This window comes from Tachypleus tridentatus, chromosome 4, assembly GCF_004210375.1.
Source record: "Tachypleus tridentatus isolate NWPU-2018 chromosome 4, ASM421037v1, whole genome shotgun sequence".
In the NCBI taxonomy this organism is placed as follows: Eukaryota; Metazoa; Arthropoda; class Merostomata; order Xiphosura; family Limulidae; genus Tachypleus; species Tachypleus tridentatus.
In genome coordinates this window covers 62,462,138-62,484,256 of record NC_134828.1, presented here as the reverse complement: position 1 = coordinate 62,484,256, position 22,119 = coordinate 62,462,138, and the positions used below count along the sequence as shown (strand labels likewise).

The 22,119-nt window shown below is 33.1% G+C and overlaps 1 protein-coding gene across 1 annotated transcript in view; it reads right to left on the bottom strand.

Moving 5' to 3' along the window:
- LOC143249267 (uncharacterized) overlaps positions 1-16,028 on the bottom strand; it is a 50,066-nt gene extending 34,038 nt beyond the window's left edge. Inside the window, exon 1 of the mRNA XM_076498801.1 lies at positions 15,787-16,028. Coding sequence (XP_076354916.1) covers positions 15,787-15,839 — 53 coding nt within the window. The 5' untranslated portion in view covers positions 15,840-16,028. The remainder of the gene's footprint in view (positions 1-15,786) is intronic.
- Positions 16,029-22,119: the final 6,091 nt, after the last annotated feature.

Below are 22,119 nucleotides of genomic sequence, written 5' to 3'. Positions count from 1 at the left end.
GATACTTTACATAGGGCCCGGCATAGCCAGGTGGGATAAGGTGTTCGACTCGTAATCTGAGGATCGCGGATTGGAATCCCCATCGCACCAAACATGCTCACCCTTTCACGCCATGGGGGCGTTATAATGTGACGGTCAATCCCAACTATTCGTTGGTAAAAGAGTAGCCCGAGAGTTGGTAGTGGGTGGTGATGACTAGCTGCCTTCTTTTTAGTCGTACACTGCTAAATTAGGGACGGCTAGCGCAGATAGCCCTCATGTAGCTTTGCGCGAAATTAAAAAACAAACAAACCTCACACAAACCTATCACCTCTCAGAGACGTTTGTGTAAAAATAATTCTTTATGTAGATTTTTGCTAAAATTCTGAAACAAGTAAACAACAAAGTATAATACTTTTACTTTTAGAAGAACGGAAAAGAAAGTATAGATTCAAATTTGCTGTGTAAAACTTATAAAGTAATTGAAAAATGCTGTTCAATTTTCTTAAGAAAACTTAATAAAATTTTCTGTTTTATTTTAGGCTGGAAATGGTTTTAGCTTTTTTAAAGAAATCGTAAGTACTTTGATTGTGAAATGCCGATAAGAATTGTTGTTGGAAGCGTTTATTTTGTGAATATATTGATTGATTTTTTATTATGCACAAAGTTAGACAAAGGGCTATTTGTGCTCTGTACACCACAGGTATCGAAAGCCGGTTTCTAGCAGTATAAGTCCGTAGACATACCACCGTGCCACTGGCTGGGGGGAGGGGATTATGGTTTGTTTGGTTTGTTTTAAACTTCGCGCAAAGCTACACGAAGGCTATCTGCGCTAGCCGTCCCTAACTTTCCAGTGTAAGACTAGATGGAAGGCAACTAGTCATCACCACCCACCGCCAACTCTTGGGCTACTCTTTTACCAATAAATAGTGGGATTGACCGTCACATTATAACGCCAACACGAGCATGTTTGGTGTGACGGGGATTCAAACCCGTGACCCTCGAATTACAGGTTTATTTATGGGTGAAAGTTAGTGTGTTAAGCAACAAAATACTGTTTAGCATTTTTTCATTAGATATTTTGTATATAAAATGACGTTTGTAACACACAGTTTTATCTCTTTAATTGTTGTCAATAAATATGTTTACAAAGATATTTTACACATTTTATGTTAGTATATATAGAACAGTGGATTCAAAATTAAATATTGAATAACTAACGTAAGGTTTACTTTAAATAAAGTAAGAGAAACTGTAATATCAAGTAATACAAACGCTAGAATACATGTGTGAAAAAAAATTATGGAATCCTAAATCACGTCAGCAACTTTTGAAAACTAAATTATTTCGTATAAACTAGTAATTTCAACTTTGGTTGCACCTTATAGGATAAATGGGCTAAATAGCCTGGAAAATAAACTTGTGTCATTTTTAAATCATTCATGCAAAGAGTTTATAATTTATTTTAACTTGCATATAATGAAAACCTATATGTGAACTTCTTAACGACTTTATCCCAACTAATTTGACGTCGACCGCTATATTTGTGAGCCAAGAAATTTTACACCCAGGTGGCTGGCCTAGTCAGTAACCATACTGGAGAAGCATGTTTGGTTATAGGGGTTCGATCAGGGATAGTGAGTATAGCGTCATAGCTATCGAGTTATGACAGGTATGGCTTTATGATAAACAAAAAAATGCAAGGAACTCATTTTTCAGTAACAAATATAGATTTACCTTGTGACAAGACAAAGTACTGAGTTATACATGTAAAACTGATGTTACTGCAAATTTTATTTTATGTGCAGGATTATTAATTGGAAGAAGAGGTGACTAGTTACCAGTCTGAAGTAAAATTCTTGTTTAATAAATATGAATATTCTCGTATCTCATATTTTAGATTGATGGTTAATTAGAAAATTTCCATATTATTTTAAAGTGTCACCTGTACGTTCTGGTGGTTCTTCTGGTTTATTAATCAAATGAAATACTTATTAACATTTCAACAGAGGTGTTTATTTGTTTTTGTGTGTTGTAAATTCAAAGCTACACAATGGGCTACATGTGATGCCCCCACCACAGTATAAAAACCTCGTTTTTTAGCATTATAAACCTTCATACATAAAGATGACTTCCGGGAGAGACTCACTACTAGTTTAAATAAAATACATTGCGAAGCTTAGGTCTTACTAAAACAAGAAACATATTGTTTGTATCATTGATATAAAATGGAATCGTTTAAAACGAAATCAAAAGCAATATCGTTAGGGTTAAGTATCATCAATTATGTGTTCCGAATAAAGAACATAAAAGTATCATGCATTAGTAGTGTGGAATATGTATATATATCAAAGTATTTAATGGAAGTGCTTTTACCGAATGAAGTTTTTGAAAATTTCATCAAAATATTGAATGACTTTTCTAGGGTTAACTCATGTCTTATGTATCTGATAAATTACGGTACCTAAAAATGTTAATAGTGTTTTTTATACATATATATGCTTTCAGTATATTTAAATCAAAGATAAATTATAAATCTTTTGCATGTCTAAATTTATAAAAGAAACAAGTTTTCATGGTTGATGTAATCTATATGGAACCTACAATTAGGAAATAGAAATTAGATTGTTTAATTTAAACAAAACTGATTGTTATTATAATACTTTTTTGTGTTTTTGCATAATTTGAAAACGAATTTACAACACGACAGAATACTAAACTGAATTTAAAAGTCGAAGCATTTCGATAAAAATAATTTTAATAAAATATTTGTATGAAAGGCAATTTTAGAAACACATGAAGGTTAGGGGACGATAAAAGCAATATTATGAAAAATCAAAAATAAGACAAGTTATATCTTGTAAAACCTGTGTAGACGTCAGGAGAAATTTCTAAATCAAAATTAGTTTCAACGTGGTTAAGACAAGTTCAATATTAATTAATAACAATAGGTATTGTTGGTTATATTGTAATTAATTTAATCCAGATAATAAAGGCACATAAATTACACAGACAGATAAACAAAATTATATTAATGTAAGAAGCAAACAAATTATAAAAAAAGAATAAACAGAACAGTATGTTGAACAGAAATTGTCTAGTTTGTTTCTGAATTTCGCGCAAAGCTACACGAGGGCTATCTGCGCTAACCGTCCCTAATTTAGCAGTGTAAGAACTATTAGGAAGGCAAGTAGTTATCACTACTACCGCCAACCCTTAGCCTTCTCGTTTACCAACAAATAATGGGATTGACAGTCACATTACGTAATGCCGCTATGGTTGAAAGGACGAGCGTGTTTGGTGTGACTCTCAGATTACGTGTCGAGTGCCCTAACTATCTGGTCATGAATAGTAATTGTAAACGATTGATTATAAAACTGTATTAATAACAGTGTAATTATTAAATCAGTTGGTTTACATGACTTCAATAATTGGTTTAGGCTTGGTTTAGCCGTTATTGGTACTGTTTTGCAAAATATTTTCTACCTGTTTGTGTAATTTCTTTTGTCTTTTTCACATTGTTTTCTTTACCCTTGTGTTTATTACCTAGATTCATGGGATTAGGGCCCCCACTAGGACAGCGGTAAGTCTTCAGATTTACAACTCTAAAATCAAGTATTTGATTCCCTTGGTGGACACATCAGATAGCCCGATGTGGTTTTGCTATAAGAAAACACACAAACACAGATATTTGGTTAAATAACGTATATTTTATACAAGTACATCAATACACCCGAGAAAATTTTGGTCTTTATTCTCCTAAAGTTCGAAATGTTTACAGAGAAATGATGACGAAAAATGTTTATTTCAATTCGATATCAAATCTCAGAAGTCTTTTTCGAATAGCACAAGTATTATAAGTTAATTAATAATAATATATATTTATAGATATGTGTACTAACAAAACACAGGTTATATAGGTTTTATTCTTCTTTTATCTCACAATATGACCGATAATCAAGTAGGTAATAAGGCGACAAATAAAATGAACATGAAAATAAATTGGAGGTCATACAATTGTATTTAAAAAAAACGAACTCAAAATGATATAATTAGTATGTCTAACTTTTTCTTCAAATATTAAGCTGCATTAAGCAGTGTAAGACAAGAGTGAAGGAAACTAGTCATCATTATCCACCGCCAACTCTTGGACTGCTTTTGTACCAACGAATAGTGGGATTGACCGTCACTAGAGGGTAGAGATAATTGATATTTGTTCGGTCTGCCCTCTCGTTTGAATTGACAGTTAACTGAAGATGTAGTATTAAGTAGTGTAAAGATCGAGTGATGATTAAGTCTGAATGATATAAAACTCTTTCTCTGTGGATTTGGTTTGGTTTGTGTTTGATTTCGCACAAACCTACACTAGGGCTATCTGCGCTAGCCGTCCCTAATGTAGCAGTATAAGGCTGGAGGGAAGGCAGCTAGTCATCACCACCCACCGCCAATTCTTGGGCCACTTTTGTACCAAGAAATAATGGAATTGATCGTCACATTATAACGCCCCATTGGCTAAAAGGGCGAGCATGCTTGGTGCGTCGGGGATTCGAACCCGCGACCCTTAAATTACAAGTCGAACGCCTTAACCCACCTGGCCATGACGGGGCCTGATTATGATAGTGAAAGGAAAAATATACTCCATTCGATGAACTCCCTTTTTAAAAAATCTCGTATTAAATGCATGGCAAGATATATTTCAAAAATATAAACTTAATTTTTGAATGGTCTGACGTAATACAAACATATTTGATAATACGACGTCATTGTATAGAAATTAATTTCATGCATATGACTTTTAAGCTGTTCTAACTAAAATTCCAACTGGTACCAGTAATAAGACTGGCTTCGGTATGAAAGAAAGATGCTATTTTTTTCACATACGAAGGAACTCTCTTCTTATCAAATGAGATGCGCTGTAAATATACATCTATAAGGCTTTATAGCCAAACGATGTAATAACTGGAAATAAGATGGCGCATTTTATTAAATAAAACTTTTTTTGGTAATTTTAATCATAAAAAATAAAATAAAAACGGCTGCTTTAGCGATCATTAAATTATCATATCTTATCATAATAAAACATGTTTTTATGAAGGTAGACAGTCTAGCTAGCTCACTTATGAAATCCTGAACGGCAAGTGCTAGTCGCTAATGGTGAGAAGAGTTGTCATGTCTACACATTGTTCAGTGTCCAGTTCTAGTCGATAAGTCATACTTAAGCAAAGTTTCAACCATTAAATACAGTCGTGACAAAACTAAAACCGTCAAAGTTCAACAAATCTGAAATTTCAACTTTTTTTTTCACACAAAAATATACTTAACGAAGTTGCCAAACTGTGTCAAGTATAATTGTGGGAAAGCATATATTCTTCAACTTTCAACAATAAAAACCTGACCATGAAAAGTTGTAACATGCCAGAATTTCAACTGTCAAACCTATTCATGAATGTTTAAACCTACGAGTATCTAAGAACAACTATGACATTTGTTCCTTACCAAAAGTCAAATTTAATCTGTAGAAGAGTATACCGTATCAAAATAACACTTAAGTTTAAGCATGAGAACACTTAAATAATAACTTCAATTATGAAACGTACGTTATTCAAAGATACATTATTCTCCTGAAATAGATTAACTATCACGAAAAATAAACGTGAAAGAAAACACTGCGTTTGAACTATCACCAACTGTAGACAGAGAGGATAACCTATTAAAATGATTGTTTTAATAAGTTAACTAACATAAATATACCTTATTTTTCGGTGTATAAGACGCACCTTTGTATATTTGTTTTGTTTTTGTTTTTCGCGCAAAGCTACACAAGGACCATCTGCGCTAGCCGTCTCTAATTTAGCAGTGTAAGACTAGAGGGACGGCAGCTAGTCATCATCACCCACCGCCAACTCTTGGGCTACTCTTTTTACCAACGTATAATGGGATTGACCGTCACATTATAATGCCCCCACGGCTAAAAGGGCGAGCATGTTTGGTGCAACGAGGATTCGAACCCGCAACCCTCAAATTACGAGTCGAACGCCTTAACTCACCTGGCCATGCCGGGCCCACCTTTGTATAAGATGTACCCTTATATTCAAGGCTATCTTCAGGGAATAAAATATTTTTCACAGTTATTTATTATTTGTTCAACATCAGCACAATCTTTATTGTTCTTTAGAATATTTCAAAAGTAGTAGAGGCATGAAATTTTTACCTTCGGTGTATAAAACGCAGGGGGGTTTTGATACTTTTTTTTTGGAAGAAAAAGAGTATCTTATACACCGAAAAATACGGTAATTATTCCAGAATTATCCTTTGTGGCACAGTAGCATGTCTGCAGCCTTAAAACGATAGAAACTATTTCTTTACCAGTGGGCAGATCACAGATAGCCCATTGTATAGCTTTGTGCCTGTCTTCAAAACAATAACAACCGATGTTATCGCATTTAATTATTTCTCTAATCTAGGATATTGTACGTATTCTTTAAACAAGTGAAACATAGCATTGCCATGCAAAAAAACAATATCCTAAGACTAAATCAAAAATTTCAGAAGTAGAAACAAAACTAGCACAGTTCTTTTTTATACTTATGTATCTGTTTCGTACTATCTTGTAGTACCTTTAACAGTCTATCAATGTATTAGGGTAAATACAGCTACGTAGTGCCAACGCATTATTTGCATAACTCACAAGCAAACTGACTTAGTGTCAAGTGAATAAGATTTATACACTAAACAATAATGAAAGGTTTAAAAGTCATTGAATTTTGACAAAATGCACAGCTTTTCTATACAAAGAGCAGTCATAGATAATCAGAACTTCTCTAAGGGGGGGGGGGGAGGTGCAAATCGTAGGTATGAATCCTGCCCTAGGGACCCAGAACAATTGTATGTTGGAAATCCTGAAGTAAAGTCTAAAGAAGTTTGCAAGTTTTTAACATTTAGGGACGTAAAAAACTGCCCGTTACTTGCATCTCAATTATTGTTTTTGTTTTTTTTTAATTTCGCACAAAGCTACTCGAGGGCTATCTGTTCTAGTCATCCCTAATTTAGCAGTGTAAGACTAGAGGGAAGGCAGCTAGTCATCACCACCCACCGCCAACTCTTGGGCTACTCTTTTACCAACGAATAGTGGGATTGACCGTCACGTTATAACGTCCCCACGGCTGAAAGGGCGAGCATGTTTAGTGCGACGGGGATGCGAACCCGCGACCCTCAGATTACAAGTCGCACGCCTTAACACGCTTGGCCATACCGGGCCTGCATCTCAATTAACTTGAACGTGAATAATTAAACATTTTTTACAAAATTTGAGTAAACGTTTATATTTCATGTTACGACTAACAACCGTTACTATGGCAGTTTACTTTCTGTAACTTAGCAAAAACATTTAGTTAATAACAACAATACCAGAAACAGAGCACTAACGTTTGTATTTCGCATACTCTACCACTTCCGTCTTCCTCATCATCACTAAAATAAAAACTGTATTTTTCACTATTAACACTGTACAGTTATCTTATTAAATATGTGCTCCTTTCCACATTTAACACTTGTTCTCCAGTGTCGAGGTATTAACATGAAAACTGGGAATTACGGTACGCAGAAAACGAATAAAAAAGACAGGTTAAAAAAAGAAAACGTGAAATGGATCAAACTATCTTCAAAACGAACCAAAACTACAAAAAAAGGAAATCGAGATGATTACATGTAAGTCTGTGAGATCGGATGATAAGTATGATGGTAGGGGCAAAACTAGGCCCTTTTGCATTATCATCACCACTTAAAATCCCCCTGTTAACAGGTAATTTGAGTCGAATATTAAGTTACAATTTAAGTGGTGTATAATATTTTGAAAACTTGCTCATTACATACATAAATGTATTAATATATATCCTTTGAATCTTGTGTAACATAACTGGGTTGGAAGTTTAAGAACATTAATTGTCTATTAAAGAATGGATTAACCAGTTCAGTTGAGCTGAACAATAGTTATTGTTTTATGCTAGAAAAGGATTTTGCTATAATAAAAAATTGAAAGTAAAGGTAAAGTTCATAAAACTTTGTCATCAAGATGAAGAAATACAGAATGGAATAACTAATGAACAAGCATAAATATAAAGAGTGCCAAAAATGAGAGGAAATACGTACCTTTCTAAAATATTTTGTTTGTCAGATTTCAGGAAATTCCTTTTCTCAAACCTAAGCCCATTGGGTATGACTATCACAGACAAGCGTGTTTTGATTGGTCGAAAAATCGCCAAACTGAAGTAATTTTCACATCCCACTTATTGTACTGGTTGTAATGAGCTATGTTCTAAAGCGTTCTTAAGATTATTTGACAGATGAGCAGCTCAGTTCTAGACATTTTATATTACAAGAAAATTCCAATATATAAACCAGAAAATCAGGCTTTTCTCAGTATTAAAGCGAACAAATATTTACAAAAGATAAATCAATTGGAGAGTGAGCAACAAAAAAATACGAAATTGTTAACGAAAGAACAATTTAAAGTGAAACCATTTAAGTAGCCTACTTGACAGAAAATAAAGCTGTATTGTGGATTTAATGTTTGAGAAGGTCTTTTCCTTACCAAACATGCTCGCCCTATCAGCCGTAGGAGCGTTATAATGTGAGTCAATCCCACTATTCGTTGGTAAAAGCGTAGCTCATGAGTTGGCGGCGGTGAGCGGTGATGACTAGCTGCGTTCCCTCTAGTCTTACACTGCTAAATTAGGGACGGCTAACGCAGAAAGCCCTTGTGTAGCTTTGCGCGAAATTCAAAACCAAACCAAACATTTCCTTACATGTATTGACCGCTGTTTCGAAAGTGCCAAAGTACTGTCTTGAAAAATAGTTTTGTATGTCTTGGAGTTCACTATAAGTATTGTTAAACCTCGCGAATTAAGATACGTGATACGTTTAACGTTGTACTGTTTAAGATTCTTTCAGATCACCAGTGGCGCCAAAATACGGAGAACTTGTTTTTTGTGGCAGTGTACCACAAACGATACCCTTTTGATTCACGGTTCGAGCGTGCAAAACATTAGGTTATTCCCAACTCTAACTCGAGAAAATGGTTTACGAACCAGGCGGATAATAAAAGAGCGTTTGATTAATTTTCCTTTATAAGATTAACTCTGATATACCTGTTGCTTTGGTTGGATATGATAAAAAAAACCATGCAACTCATATGAATCGTGTTAGTCTTCATTGAATTATGTCTGCTTAGAACGATACTGATAACTGAAACAAAAACCTTGTAATAATCAGCGCTGTGTGTGTCTAAAACAATGTTATGTGACAAAACCGTGCATATTGTTTTAACTGTCAGTGGATTGAGTCATTTTGAAAGTAATAATGCATCCTTTTCAATTCCAGTTTATAGACTTTGTATTAGTATAATGCTGTAGTTTGATTAAAATAGAAACATGGTCTATACCTTTAACACAAGTTTCGTTTTGTTTTGCGTTTAACATTTCAACTATTATTCTTTAACAAGAGCATAAAGCTATACAGAGATACAGATGTAAATGAAATACATTCAAATGAAATAAGAGGAAAGGATATGTTTAATAATAAATTGTGTTAAGTTACTTTGTAAGTCAATCGTTACAATACCACAACATTTTGTTGAAATAGAATAGTAAACAACTGGCGCATTGATACATTGTACGGGAAACAGAAGATTCCCTGCTTGTGTAATGTTGATAAACCTCACACAATTTAAAATAACAGAAGTGTCTTTGTGAGTGTGAGGTTTGTCAATTGGAAGTAAGACAAGTGTTTTTGCCGTTGTGGAGTTTATCAGGTTTAATTAACAGAAGTATTCTTGTCAGTGTGAGGATTGTCAACATTAAGATTCCTTGTCAATGTGTTATAATATTATATAATAATTGGAAAAGCTATGGATTGCAATTTTCCATAAGTAATTTAGAATATTGCTTTCTTTGCATATAATCAGGCAAATTTTCGTGCAGATGCTCTGCATGTAGTTATAACATTTTTCTTCACTAAATACTGAATAGTTGTTAACATGTACTGATACTTTTTCTCTGGTAAAAGTTACAAAAGCCAATGACTAGAAACTCATGTCATCTTTGCCTTGTGTTTCTATACTCTGAGGATGAACAAGCCTATTTCAAGGAGTGACATCGATGCATGTACAAATTAGCATGAATTAGGGTTTTTTCTTCATGATAACGTTATTTTGACGTATTTAACCTTGGATTTTTAATAATACATACTTAATGACTTTTATTTAAATTTTGGTGCTAAATCAGAATTTTTTTATTTACCAGTTCAGATAACAACAGAATTAGAGGTAAAAAATGTATCTCAAGAGAGCTGGCTATCAACACTTTTACTGAAAAAGCAGATAACAAAGTTTCGACCTTCTTAGGTCATCTTCAGGTTAACAGAGAGGGTTTGAAAACTCTTTGTTAAGTCCTCATTATCCAGTGGATATCAGTGATAATGTTAACATCCAAACAATAGTTGATATTATCGTCCAGGACTGAGAAGTCCAAACTATGTTTCTTCAGTTTGTCGCAGTAGTTTTGGTGAAGAGTGTGTGAAATATTCATTTGATGTGGTGTGAATGTGTGTATAGATTTTGAACAACACTGTCTCTGTTATTTCACTCAAATCCTTAGAGATTTTACTCGGCTGATTTAGCATATTGTACATGATAAGAATTAGAATTTAAAATAATTTGTTTTTCGACAGTTCATTGTATAATCAGCCCATCCAGCTTTAAGGGAAAAGTTAAATATTCGTGTTTTTTATATGAATAAGAGTGAATGTATTATGTGAAAGAGCCTAGAGCATTTCCAGCCTACTTTAAATTGTTAGGCTAAGCAATAATATGGAGGCTTGTTTTAATATACTATAATGTACTTTAAAAACAATGTAAGAAAGTACATAAGTGTGTGATATGGATATATCTCTCTCTTTTATTTTTTCTATACAATAACCTTACATCCGAATAAGTGCTACTCCTGTGGAACAAAGTACTTAACATAGGTGGCTTACCATACTGTACTTTTAAATTGGATTATGTGGCTGATGTGGTTGATACTTAATGAACGTAATGAATGTATGAATACGTGCGAAACGTCATTACAGGTTATTAATAAAATATATCTCCATCTTAAACAGACACTCTTTTTGAGCTTAAGACCAACACAGACCTCAAGTCATTTAATGATTTTATCCACAATTATTTTTCAAACGTACAACCGCAAGCGTTCCATGCTCCTTACAAGAAATATTCAAGTTTTAGCCTCATTCTCTCCCAATACCCCACAGTGGCTCAACGGTAAGCCTAAAGTGTTATAATGAAAAACAAAACAACTAGGTATCGATATCTCGTACATCAAAAAAGCAAAGATAGTCCATTAGGCAGCTTTTTGCTTAAATATGACTAAATGCTCCCAAATGGTTCAGCGGTAAATCTGAGGCCTTATACCTGTAAAAGAAATGTTTTGATACTTGTAGTGGACATATCATAAATAGCCCATTGTGTAGTTTTGTGCTTAAAAGAAAACAAAAAAATCCTTCACATAGGCTAGGCATGGCCAGGTTGTTCGGGCGCTCGACTTGTAATCTGAGGGCAGGGTGGACTCCCTGTCATACCAAACATGCTCGCCCTTTCAGCCGTGAGGGCGTTATAATGTGACTGTCAATCCGCTGTTAGTTGGTAAAAGAGTAGCTCAAGAGTCGGTGATGACTATCTGCTTTCCCTTTGGAAAAACAAAATCCTTCACCTACCGATATTCCTCAAGGTCTCGATTTTTAGACGATAAATAAGGGAAAATGAGTGGTTGAAAGTATTGTATTAAATAAGTTTTTAGAACTTAAGAAAATATAAGAATTTCACTTTTAAAAATAATTAATTTTGAGTTCATTAGAGAGGTTGTGTTTTTGAAACACTTAGGCTTAAAAGTTCATTATAAGACACGTTTTCTCAACGAAGACTTATATAAAAAATAACTTTAGCTTATAATTTTAAATAATGGAAATAACATATTAAAAATAAAATAATGATAAAGGTGCATCATGCCAATGGATAAGAATTCTTGATGTTAACAATGTTTGAAGTCGTGAAACGTAGCAACATCCAATTAATTTCAGACTGTTTGCCTAAACCATTAGACAAGTACAATTAAACCATATAGGTTTAATAAAACACATCTTTAAAACATAGAGTAATTTAAGATATTAGAATAATTATTTTTGTTTCTCGGACTGTTCTCCAACATTCTGGGATATTAAACCTTCTATTAACTCTAACAACCTTGATACATATTAGAAACTTCGATTTTCAGTAACCACATCAATTTACACTGACCATTTCGATTAACACTAATCACTTCGATTCTCACTAACTACTTCGATTCTTCAATGTAGGCTTAGTGCTGTATTAGGCCGTGCTGATACATGTTTAGCCTGCATCATAAATACAATTACTCTGTCATCTTGTTGCTGATTATTACATGTTTAGGTAATATTATAATTTGAAACATAATTATGAAAACGATACAAAACAACAATCTAACAATGATCAGGTAATATTATAAAACGATACAAAAATGTATAACGCATTGATTCGTCATAAGAGTACCTTCGCTATTAATGATATTTTCAGTCATTAGTCCATTAATATCCCTCAAGGTTCAGCCAGTTGGGGAGATTTAGATTCATTTTATATTCTTATGTGAAACTAACAATCGAAAAGAATAACAATTGCTTAATGAATAATGAAAATAATATGCAAGAGAATGGATAAGTTGATATACAAATTTACTGCAGCCCAGAATATCAATTGGCTTAGTTTGAGAATTAATATATTTTTGTTTCTCCTTGTAAGATTATTCACGAAATAATGCAAAAATTAATTAATAGTTCTTTATCTTAATATATTCATTTATTTGTAAACAGCAATTAGCTGTTTGTATTAGTGCTTGGGAAGTAAACCATAGTTCTTTGAGAACTGTGATACGTAAGCTTTCTGACATAAGAAACAAATATTTTGCAAACTTATTTGTGGAATTGGTGATGAGTGTAACAATATTTCTTTGTTTAAAAATCTGTTCGGAAACACTAATTTGTAAATTTGTTGTTTAGTCGTTTAAAGTCATTTTTTGACATAGTTAACAAAGAACATTTCAACGTGTTTACAATAACTACAACACATTTACTACAATACATTTTCTGTAATACATTTTGGTGCATTAATAAAATATGGAACTTTAATTCATTAATTTTTGTAATTATTTATGTTTATACATTAAACTTAGAAGTGTGTGCTTATGTGACTGGTAAATATACAAACGATGATGTACACTCTCATCTTGGGCTTCTAGCGGCTCATCAGTTGTAGGTTTACCTAAAAGTGTTTATAATATTCAAGATTATATTGTTATTAAATAATTTGTTGAAAAAATAGTTATTACTGGACATATAATGTAACTTAAATGTGGGAGATACTTTTGATTTTTTTCTGTAGATGTATTTCAATATGTTGTATGATTTGTATTTTCTGCTCATTCCTTATTCTATTTAATTAAATTAGACAAAAGTAAAATTTCTTACAAATGACTGTGTAGTGTGACGTGAATGTCACTTGATGAATTGAAAAAAAAAAAGATTATTTGAAAGCTGCTGAGAGTTTTGATTGTTTGTTTTGAATTTCGCGCAAAGATACACGAAGGCGACATCTGCGCTAGCTGTTCCTCGTTTAGCAGTGAAAGACTAGAAAGAAAGCAGCTGGTCATCACCACCCACCTCCTACTTCTGGGCTAGATTTTCACCCACGAATAGTAGGATTGAAGGATACATTATGACGCCCCCACAACTGAAAGGGAAAACGTGTTTTGTGTGATGGGGATTTGATCCTGCGACTCTCAGAATACGTATGAAGTGCCCTACCCACCTGGCTATGCCAAGCTGCTGCTATCATTGGACTGAATATTGAGCCCACCCCACACCCCCAGCGACTTAGCGGTATATCTGAAGGCTTATAACGCTAAAAATTGGGTTTTTATACCATGTTGGGTAAAGCTCAGATAGCCTATTGTGTAGCTTTGCACTTAATAACAAAAAAGCAAACTGAAAATATATTCAACAGAAGAGTAAACATATTTACTTCTTACTTTTTACACTAAGTTATCTTAAGAGACATTCGTTAAAAGTATATACTTTAACAGTCAGTTCCATATGCGAGAAATATGATATTGATATTAATTCCGAAACTAAAATCACACTTCATATCTTTCTTCATTTATAACTTCCTCAAAATTATAAAGTAAAAAACATTACTAATCAACTTAGCATCATTTTTATGCTCCAAATGTTACATTTAACAAACGTAATGCCACATAAAACAAAACACATTAGAAAATGTAATAGAACATAAAGTTTTCTGTCTTCACACTTGATTTTAATATGTTTAATAAACAAGTTTAGATAATTTACCCTTAGCTGTATTAGAAAAAACACCTAGAAATTACATTTTGGTCTAATTGTCTTAAAAACATTGTTTTATAGCTGAAATACATCAAGTTATGCTGATTGGAATAGACAATTGTCTTCTAAAAGTATTTATATATTTATCATTTTCATCTTTTTTTTTTCCAATCTTAGGAAGCTCGGTCAGCTTCTTTTTCTCATTTACTGAATTGTTTATATAGAACTGTCCTCACTTTTGTTATATATATTATAACCATAAATTTTAAGCCATAAACAAAACACATTAAAATTAAACAAAATACCCTACATATTTTAAAAGGATCCTAGGGTACAAGCTACAACGTGGGATTATAAAATATATCCTAGGTTTTGTAGGTGACTGCATATATATATAGAATATTTTTCAAAAAGTATCCAACACAGATTTCTCTGTTGAGTAAGAAATAGAAACTAAAGTTGTTCCCTTGATGTAATTCATTTTCTCATCACATATATGAGGCAGAATTTTACAAGTTTTTATTGCATGTTTCTGATCGTAAAATTGCGAATATCCAATCATTCTCAACCAATACATACATCCTTAAGTAATCTTGTCGTCTTCAACTAATATCGAATATCTTTAAGTGATCCAATCATCCTTAACTAAACCCGAACATCCTCAAGTAATCTTGTCATTCTCAACTAATCCAGTATATCCTTAAATAATCTTGTGATACTCAACTGACCCCGTACATCCTCATGTAACCTTGTCATCTTCAACTAATTGTGTACATCCTGATGTAACCTTGTCATCTTCAACTAATTGTGTACATCCTCAAGTACCCCTTCAGTTACACCACTACATCCTCATGTAATCCTGTTATCCTCAAATAATCCCGTACATTTTCAACTGTTCTGAGTAGTGTCAAATAACTCTTACTATTTGGTTGTAGCGTTAAACCTGTTTTTATTTTGTTGGTATTTTCATAATTTAAAGCTCGTTTGCTGTTGTTGTTTTGAATTAAGCACAAAGCTACACAAAGGGCTATCGGTGCTCTGCCCACTACGGGTATTGAACCCCAGTTTTTAGCGTTATAAGTCCGCTGACATGCAGCTGAGCCACTGGGAGACGGCTCGTTTGCATTATAAAACAACATTACTTTAAGAAAGCTTTATTTCATAATATACTTCATTTCTTTACGACGGTAAGCAGTACGAATTGAAACTTATTTTGTGTCGTAACATAACCTCTACTTTGCTGTTTCTACAGGTAAGGTATGGCAATCTAGGTATTTTTACAAGACAAACAAACTAAACTAACAGATAATTTATTTAAAAGAAGAGATCGTTGAAACTTACTTTGCTCCATGACATAACTTCTCCTTTGCCGTTTCTATGTAAAGGTAAGGCATGGTCGAGGGTATACTAGGTATTGTTACAAAACAAACTAAATTGACAGATAGTTCATTAATGAAATACCTTTTTTTTGTACACTTAGCACTCGGCAGTTTGACAAAAATCTAGGCACTAGCTGCTCAGCAAGTCTGAAGACACAGGTCGGCCCTTATAATCTTTAACTCACGCAGTGTTGTCCGAACACTTTACTCATATGAGAGAGATCTCCCGCGGACTACTCGCCCCATACAATTGTGAAAACTTAACCAATTCATACAATGATGAGGGCGCCATCTCGCGATTGAGATAAATATTATTTGCGACATAACTTTCTCGCTTACACTCCTAATTATGTTGAGTCTTGGAATGACAGGCTTTACAATAACGCACGGCATGCCTAAACGGCTGCTCGTCTTTGCTATATGTTGTATTATATAATAACTTCATTATTCTGAAATCTAATAAGAAGTTATTTTTCAAATAAAGATGTTACTGTAAAACTGGGCTCATTCAGAACCCGTAATTTTCATCTTTTCTGCACAAACTTATAATTACGTAATCCATGTATTAAAAAATAATAATACTCTAGTTTACAAAGTGGTGTCTTCTAGTTTAATGACTTTCGTGAACGAATCCTCTTTGGTACAGCTAACAAAGGACCTTGGCTTCTTTTGTCCTCAGGAGTTGATTAAATATCGCCTGCTGAGCTTCCGAGGAATTTTGTTTTCGTTTAGAATTAATATCTTTGATCATTAGTTCCAAGATTTAATATTCTTTCCAGCCGTATAGAAAATACGTTGCATTATTTTTTCTACTCTTCAAGTACAAAAGTGTAACTAATCTTCAAACGCATAATTTTTATATCGCTCTGAGAATTACTAATTAACTTTTCAATTTATAATTGGTAATTAGATTCCTTGTCATAAACTTAAAGTTCATTCACCCAGATGGTTAAAAGTGCCTTCCTTGTTCAAACAACTCCGAAATTAAATTGTAATAAAACAAAAATATACTAATATGTAATTAAGTAAAATATAAATCAGCATATGAATGATCGTTAAGATATATATATATATATATATTCTCTTAGCGATTAATGATGTTTTTGTTTTTCTTATTTGTAAAAATAAAGGTATAATATGGGCTCAATAAGCTCTAGCCCCCTTGGCTCAACGATAAGTCCGAGTGTTTATGTCCCCCAATGGTTCAGTGACTTTACGAAATTACAGAACAGAAATACGAATGTTAGGTTCCTCACAGTGGACAAAACAGATATCTCGATGTGGCTTCGCTCTAAAACAAACAAACAAACAACGAACTAAAAGCTTATACCACTAAAATTAGGATTTCCATACCCACGGTGTGAAGAATATAGATAACCCATTGTATAGTTTTGTGCGTAACAATAAATAATATCTGTGTCCTGTCCACTGCGAGATATTTGAGCCCTGCAATTCTGTAAATTTTCCTTTGAAACACCGGATGATGCTAATAAATATGAATGCATAGTATGTAGGAGATAAGTTAACAAGTTGGATAGAAGAGTGGCTGAATGGAAGAAAGCAGATGATCGTTACAAAGATAGTTTAGTCAAACTAGATTAATGTCACAAGTGATGTACTTCAGGGCTCGTCTTAGGATCTTTGCTCTTTTTGACTTACATCAGTGATATAGGTGAAGGAGTGGTCAATAAGTTACTTAAATGTGCAGTTGGTAACTTGGTCTTGGGTGTTACTAACTGTTACGAGAATGCTGCTAATTTACAAAATTATTTAAATCGTTTAGTGAGATTGGCAAATAAATAGTAAATGGGTTTTAATTTATAATAAATGCAATATAATGCATGTGGGTTATCATAATTCAAATTATAACTTGGTTGGAAATAATCTTAACACTGGCATGAAAGAAAGAAATCTTTGTGTTGTAATCTATAAGTCTGAAGCCGACCAAGCAGAGGTAGAACAAATAGGATTTTAGGTTGTATCCACAGAAATATTGAACACAAGTCTAAAAATTCTATAATTTCATTGTATAAAACACTGGTTAGGCCACATTCGGATTATTGTGTTTAGTCTTGGTCTTCTTACCTTAAGAAAGACATTAAACTGTTAGAAAAGGTTCAGAGAAGAGTTACTAGAATGGTGCCTGGGATGAAGGTGTATCATTTAAGGAGAGATGAGATCTTCAAACTTTTTTCTCTTGAAAAAAGAAGAGTTAGAAGAGAATTAATTGTGATGTTTAAGATTGTAAATGGAATTGGTAGTATTGATGTATTAAGGACTAGAGGACATAAATATAAATTTTGGCAGGGTAGGAGTCATCTTCAGCTAAGACAGTTTTATTGTTCTAACAGGGTAGTTGACCTCTGGAATGGGTTGCCTTCAGATGTTGTGAAAGCAGTAAATTTAAATGGGTTTAAGAGAAAGCTTGAAAAGTATATGAATGACAACTGCTGGCTTTAAGATGTCTTTTATTTAGTTATTAATCGTTTTAGTTTAGTATAGAAGATGGAACAGCCAAGATGGACCAATAGATCCCCATGTTGTTTCAAAACGTTATATTGATGCTTGAAGCAATCTTTTACTCAGTTACTCATCTAATTGTATGCGTCATTTTTCGACACATGCCTACTGAACTAAATATTGGATTATTTAATAAACCACATAACCAGAATATGAAACTTGGAATGCCATAAGAATGACTTAGTTTGTGACTTTCGATTTGTTTGTTTTAGCGCAAACTACACAATGAGCTATCTGCATTCTGTTTGCCACGAAGAATCAAACCCAGTATTTTAAGCTGATTGTGTGCCAAATACTTTAATACTAGTAGTTACTAGTTTCGACAATAACTATTAAAACCAGTTGATTTGCTTCAACTCTTTTTGTAAGTGAATCTCTTCAAGATAATTATAAGAGAGAGAGAGTGTGTGTAATATTTAACCTCGAAACTGCCAGAAGGTATAATTATCATAATTAAAACGTGACAGCTTTAATGGTAATCTAGAAAACGAGTCATAAACTTTAAAAATATCTGGGGAAAGTACTTTTTAATTACTCCAAATGATTGTATTGAGATTTTATTGAAAAAAAAATGATTGAAAATAAGAAGTATAGAATATTCAGAGTCGCTGAGACTAGAGACTAAGTTATAAACAAGAAAGAATGTCATTCTTCTCTTTTCGTAATTAAAATTAATTATTTTATGTATCCGTGATTAACGTCTTCATTAAATATATAAAGCATAACACAAAATATTATGTTATTTAAATGGCATGGGTATTAGTGGTGTTTTTGTTTATTTGTTTATAATTAATCATAAAGCTACACAAGAGGCTGTCTGTGCTCTGCCCACCACTGGTATTGAAACCCGGTTTTTAGCAGTGTCATTCCGCAGACATGCCGCTGTGCTAATGAGGGGCTTCTGTTTAGAAAAAAATGATGGGTTGTTTGTTTCACTTCCTAAATATTTCTAGTTAGCGATCTTGATGAATGACCAGATACACTTCATTTTCAGAATATTTCTAGTCAGAGAATCTGATAAGTAGAACACATATAATTCATTTTCTGGATATTTCTAGACAGAAAATATAAAGTGTCAATGTATAAAAATTCATAGTCGATTTACACATTTTGTAGTTCATTCTACCATAGAGCCTCCAATGGCTCAGCAGTAAGCCTGAAATCTGATGATGCTAAAAATCCGGATTTTAATACACATGGTGGACACAACGTACGTATCTTAACTATAGATAATGAACCTTCGCGGTCCGGCATGGGCAGGTGGTTAAGGCACTTGCCTCATAAACCGATGTTAGCGGGTTCAAATCCCTGTCACATCAGACATGCTCGCGCTTTCAGCCGTGAGAGCGTTTTAATGTGTCAATCAATCCCACTATTAGTTGGTAAAAAAATAACCAAAGAGTTAACGGTGGATGGTGATGACTAGCTGTCTTCCCTCTAGTCTTACACTGTTACATTAGGAACAAGTATCCCATGTGTATCTTTGCGCAAAATTAAAAAAAAATATCTTGCCAATTCTTTTGAAACTTAATGCAAGAAGACTTAGTAATTGGTAATTGTGTAATGCATGAAATAAAGGTTGTTTTATCTTTTTTCAATCAGAACTATTCATAAATTGACAGCACTAATAATTTCTGGAGTATTCTCATTTTTATTCAAAGGCTATTCTATGGTCATTCTAACTTAAATATCATACATTTTACTGTTCCGAAATTGTTTAATGAAGTTCTTGTTTCTTTCATAGAAACATCACGTCTCCAAAATACAATGACTTATGCGTTAGATACAGCTGATACAACTGAATGTATGCCAAGAAGTATGGCATTTACTGTGTTAATGTTCAGCTTTATAAAACACACGTTGCTGAAGTTCACATTACTCAAGTACACAGCACAAGCCTAAGTTATTTTCATTTTCTTTCAAAAGCTTCATTAGTGTAGCCTTTTTTTATGCTTTTTCTTCATAATAATGAAGTTGTTAATTGCAGAAAAAAAGACACTTCAGAAAACTTACATCAAGTCACATGAACTTACTAGTCTACTGGTGTTGATGGTCGATACAGCTGGTTTCTTAAAAAATATTATCTCTTCCTGATACTTAGTTTTGTCTCTAGAGTTGTTTCCTGCGTGCTTTAACCTTTCTAAACGTTGCCATAGCAAATCAACTGTATAACTCCAGTCAATTCATGGAGTCACTGTCATGCTATTACTGTCATCAGCTACTTGTTATCAACAATGCGCCAGTATTAAATTGGGTGTGTAGTCTTGTAAAGAGTTATAGAAACATTATGTGTTTTATTAAAAAGCAACGCACGAACAGCAGAGATCACGTACTTACTAATTATTAAATTATCTTGAACAAGGATAATATATTCATCTCGAATTGTTTCTACTCCATTATATATTGCTGTTCCATCTACAGTGCTAAAGTTCTTTTTCCCTTAGCTAATTTAATTTTTCATGTAATTAAAATATTTTCTGTTCTGATAACTTAAACATAAACTTAATTAAAGTAATATAGGCATCAAGTTTCGAAATTAAAGGCTAATATTACAGATTTAAAACTCTAAAATAAAATCTTACGTAATCATTCGTCACGATAGTGCTTCTTAATGGGGGTCGTCCAAGAAGTTAACTTCTAATATAACATACGGACAAAAAGCCATCTTAAAAGTAGGCTAGTTCCAAAACCAACACTCAAGATCTTCTATCTCAATGAGTAAGGCTGCTCAAATATTAAAAATAGCAAAAAAGTTTAATTTTTCGATTGTTTGACAGAATTCATCCATTTGGTCTTCATATTATTATCATTGTTGTTTCACAAGCCTACAGAAAAAGAAAACTATGAATATTTTATTCAACCTACTAAGAAACCTCTTGAGCAGATCGTAGGATGATTTTTGTATTGATTCTTGAAAGAGAGAAAGACAGTTTAATAATCTTTTATCGTTACTATTAAATTTCTCTTCGAAACCATTTAAGCACCAAAGCCTATAATAAAAACGGCTATGTGTTTGTGCCAATGTCTATGTCCAACTACTAAACAAGCTCCTGCGAAAGTTTCAGGGCTATTTTTAAGTTTGTTCTTGGTAGTCGAATTTTCCACCCTCCTAAGATTTTCTAAGTTCTTCTTTGCTACCAACATAAGGTTTTCGTATCATTCAAATACCGACCTGATTTGTTAAGTTGACTTTAGCTAGGATATAATTATATGAAATTCTCTGAATGTATGGGTTGTTTCCATGTGGTTAATCTTCTTGGATTGTTGAATTGATAACTGTTGACTGATGTTTCATTGCTCCAAATGCTTGTGGACCGAAGATAATGTTACGTTTAAAGGCTGCATATAGGAATTTAAACAATAACTCGATCCTTCTTGAGTCAATTTTTAAGAGTTTTCAAAAAAAAAATACGTTGAAAAAGTTTTCTGTCATTATGACTTCTGATAAATTAAGTATTAAGTACTGTCATTATGACTTCTGATAGATATTAAGTTCTGTCATTATGACTTCTGATAGATATTAAGTACTGTCTGATAGATATTAAGTACTGTCATTATGATATAGATATTAAGTACTGTCATTATGACTTCTGATAGATATTAAGTACTGTCATTATGACTTCTGATAGATATTAAGTACTGTCATTATGACTTCTGATAGATATTAAGTACTGTCATTATGACTTCTGATAGATATTAAGTACTGTCATTATGACTTCTGATAGATATTAAGTACTGTCATTATGACTTCTGATAGATATTAAGTACTGTCATT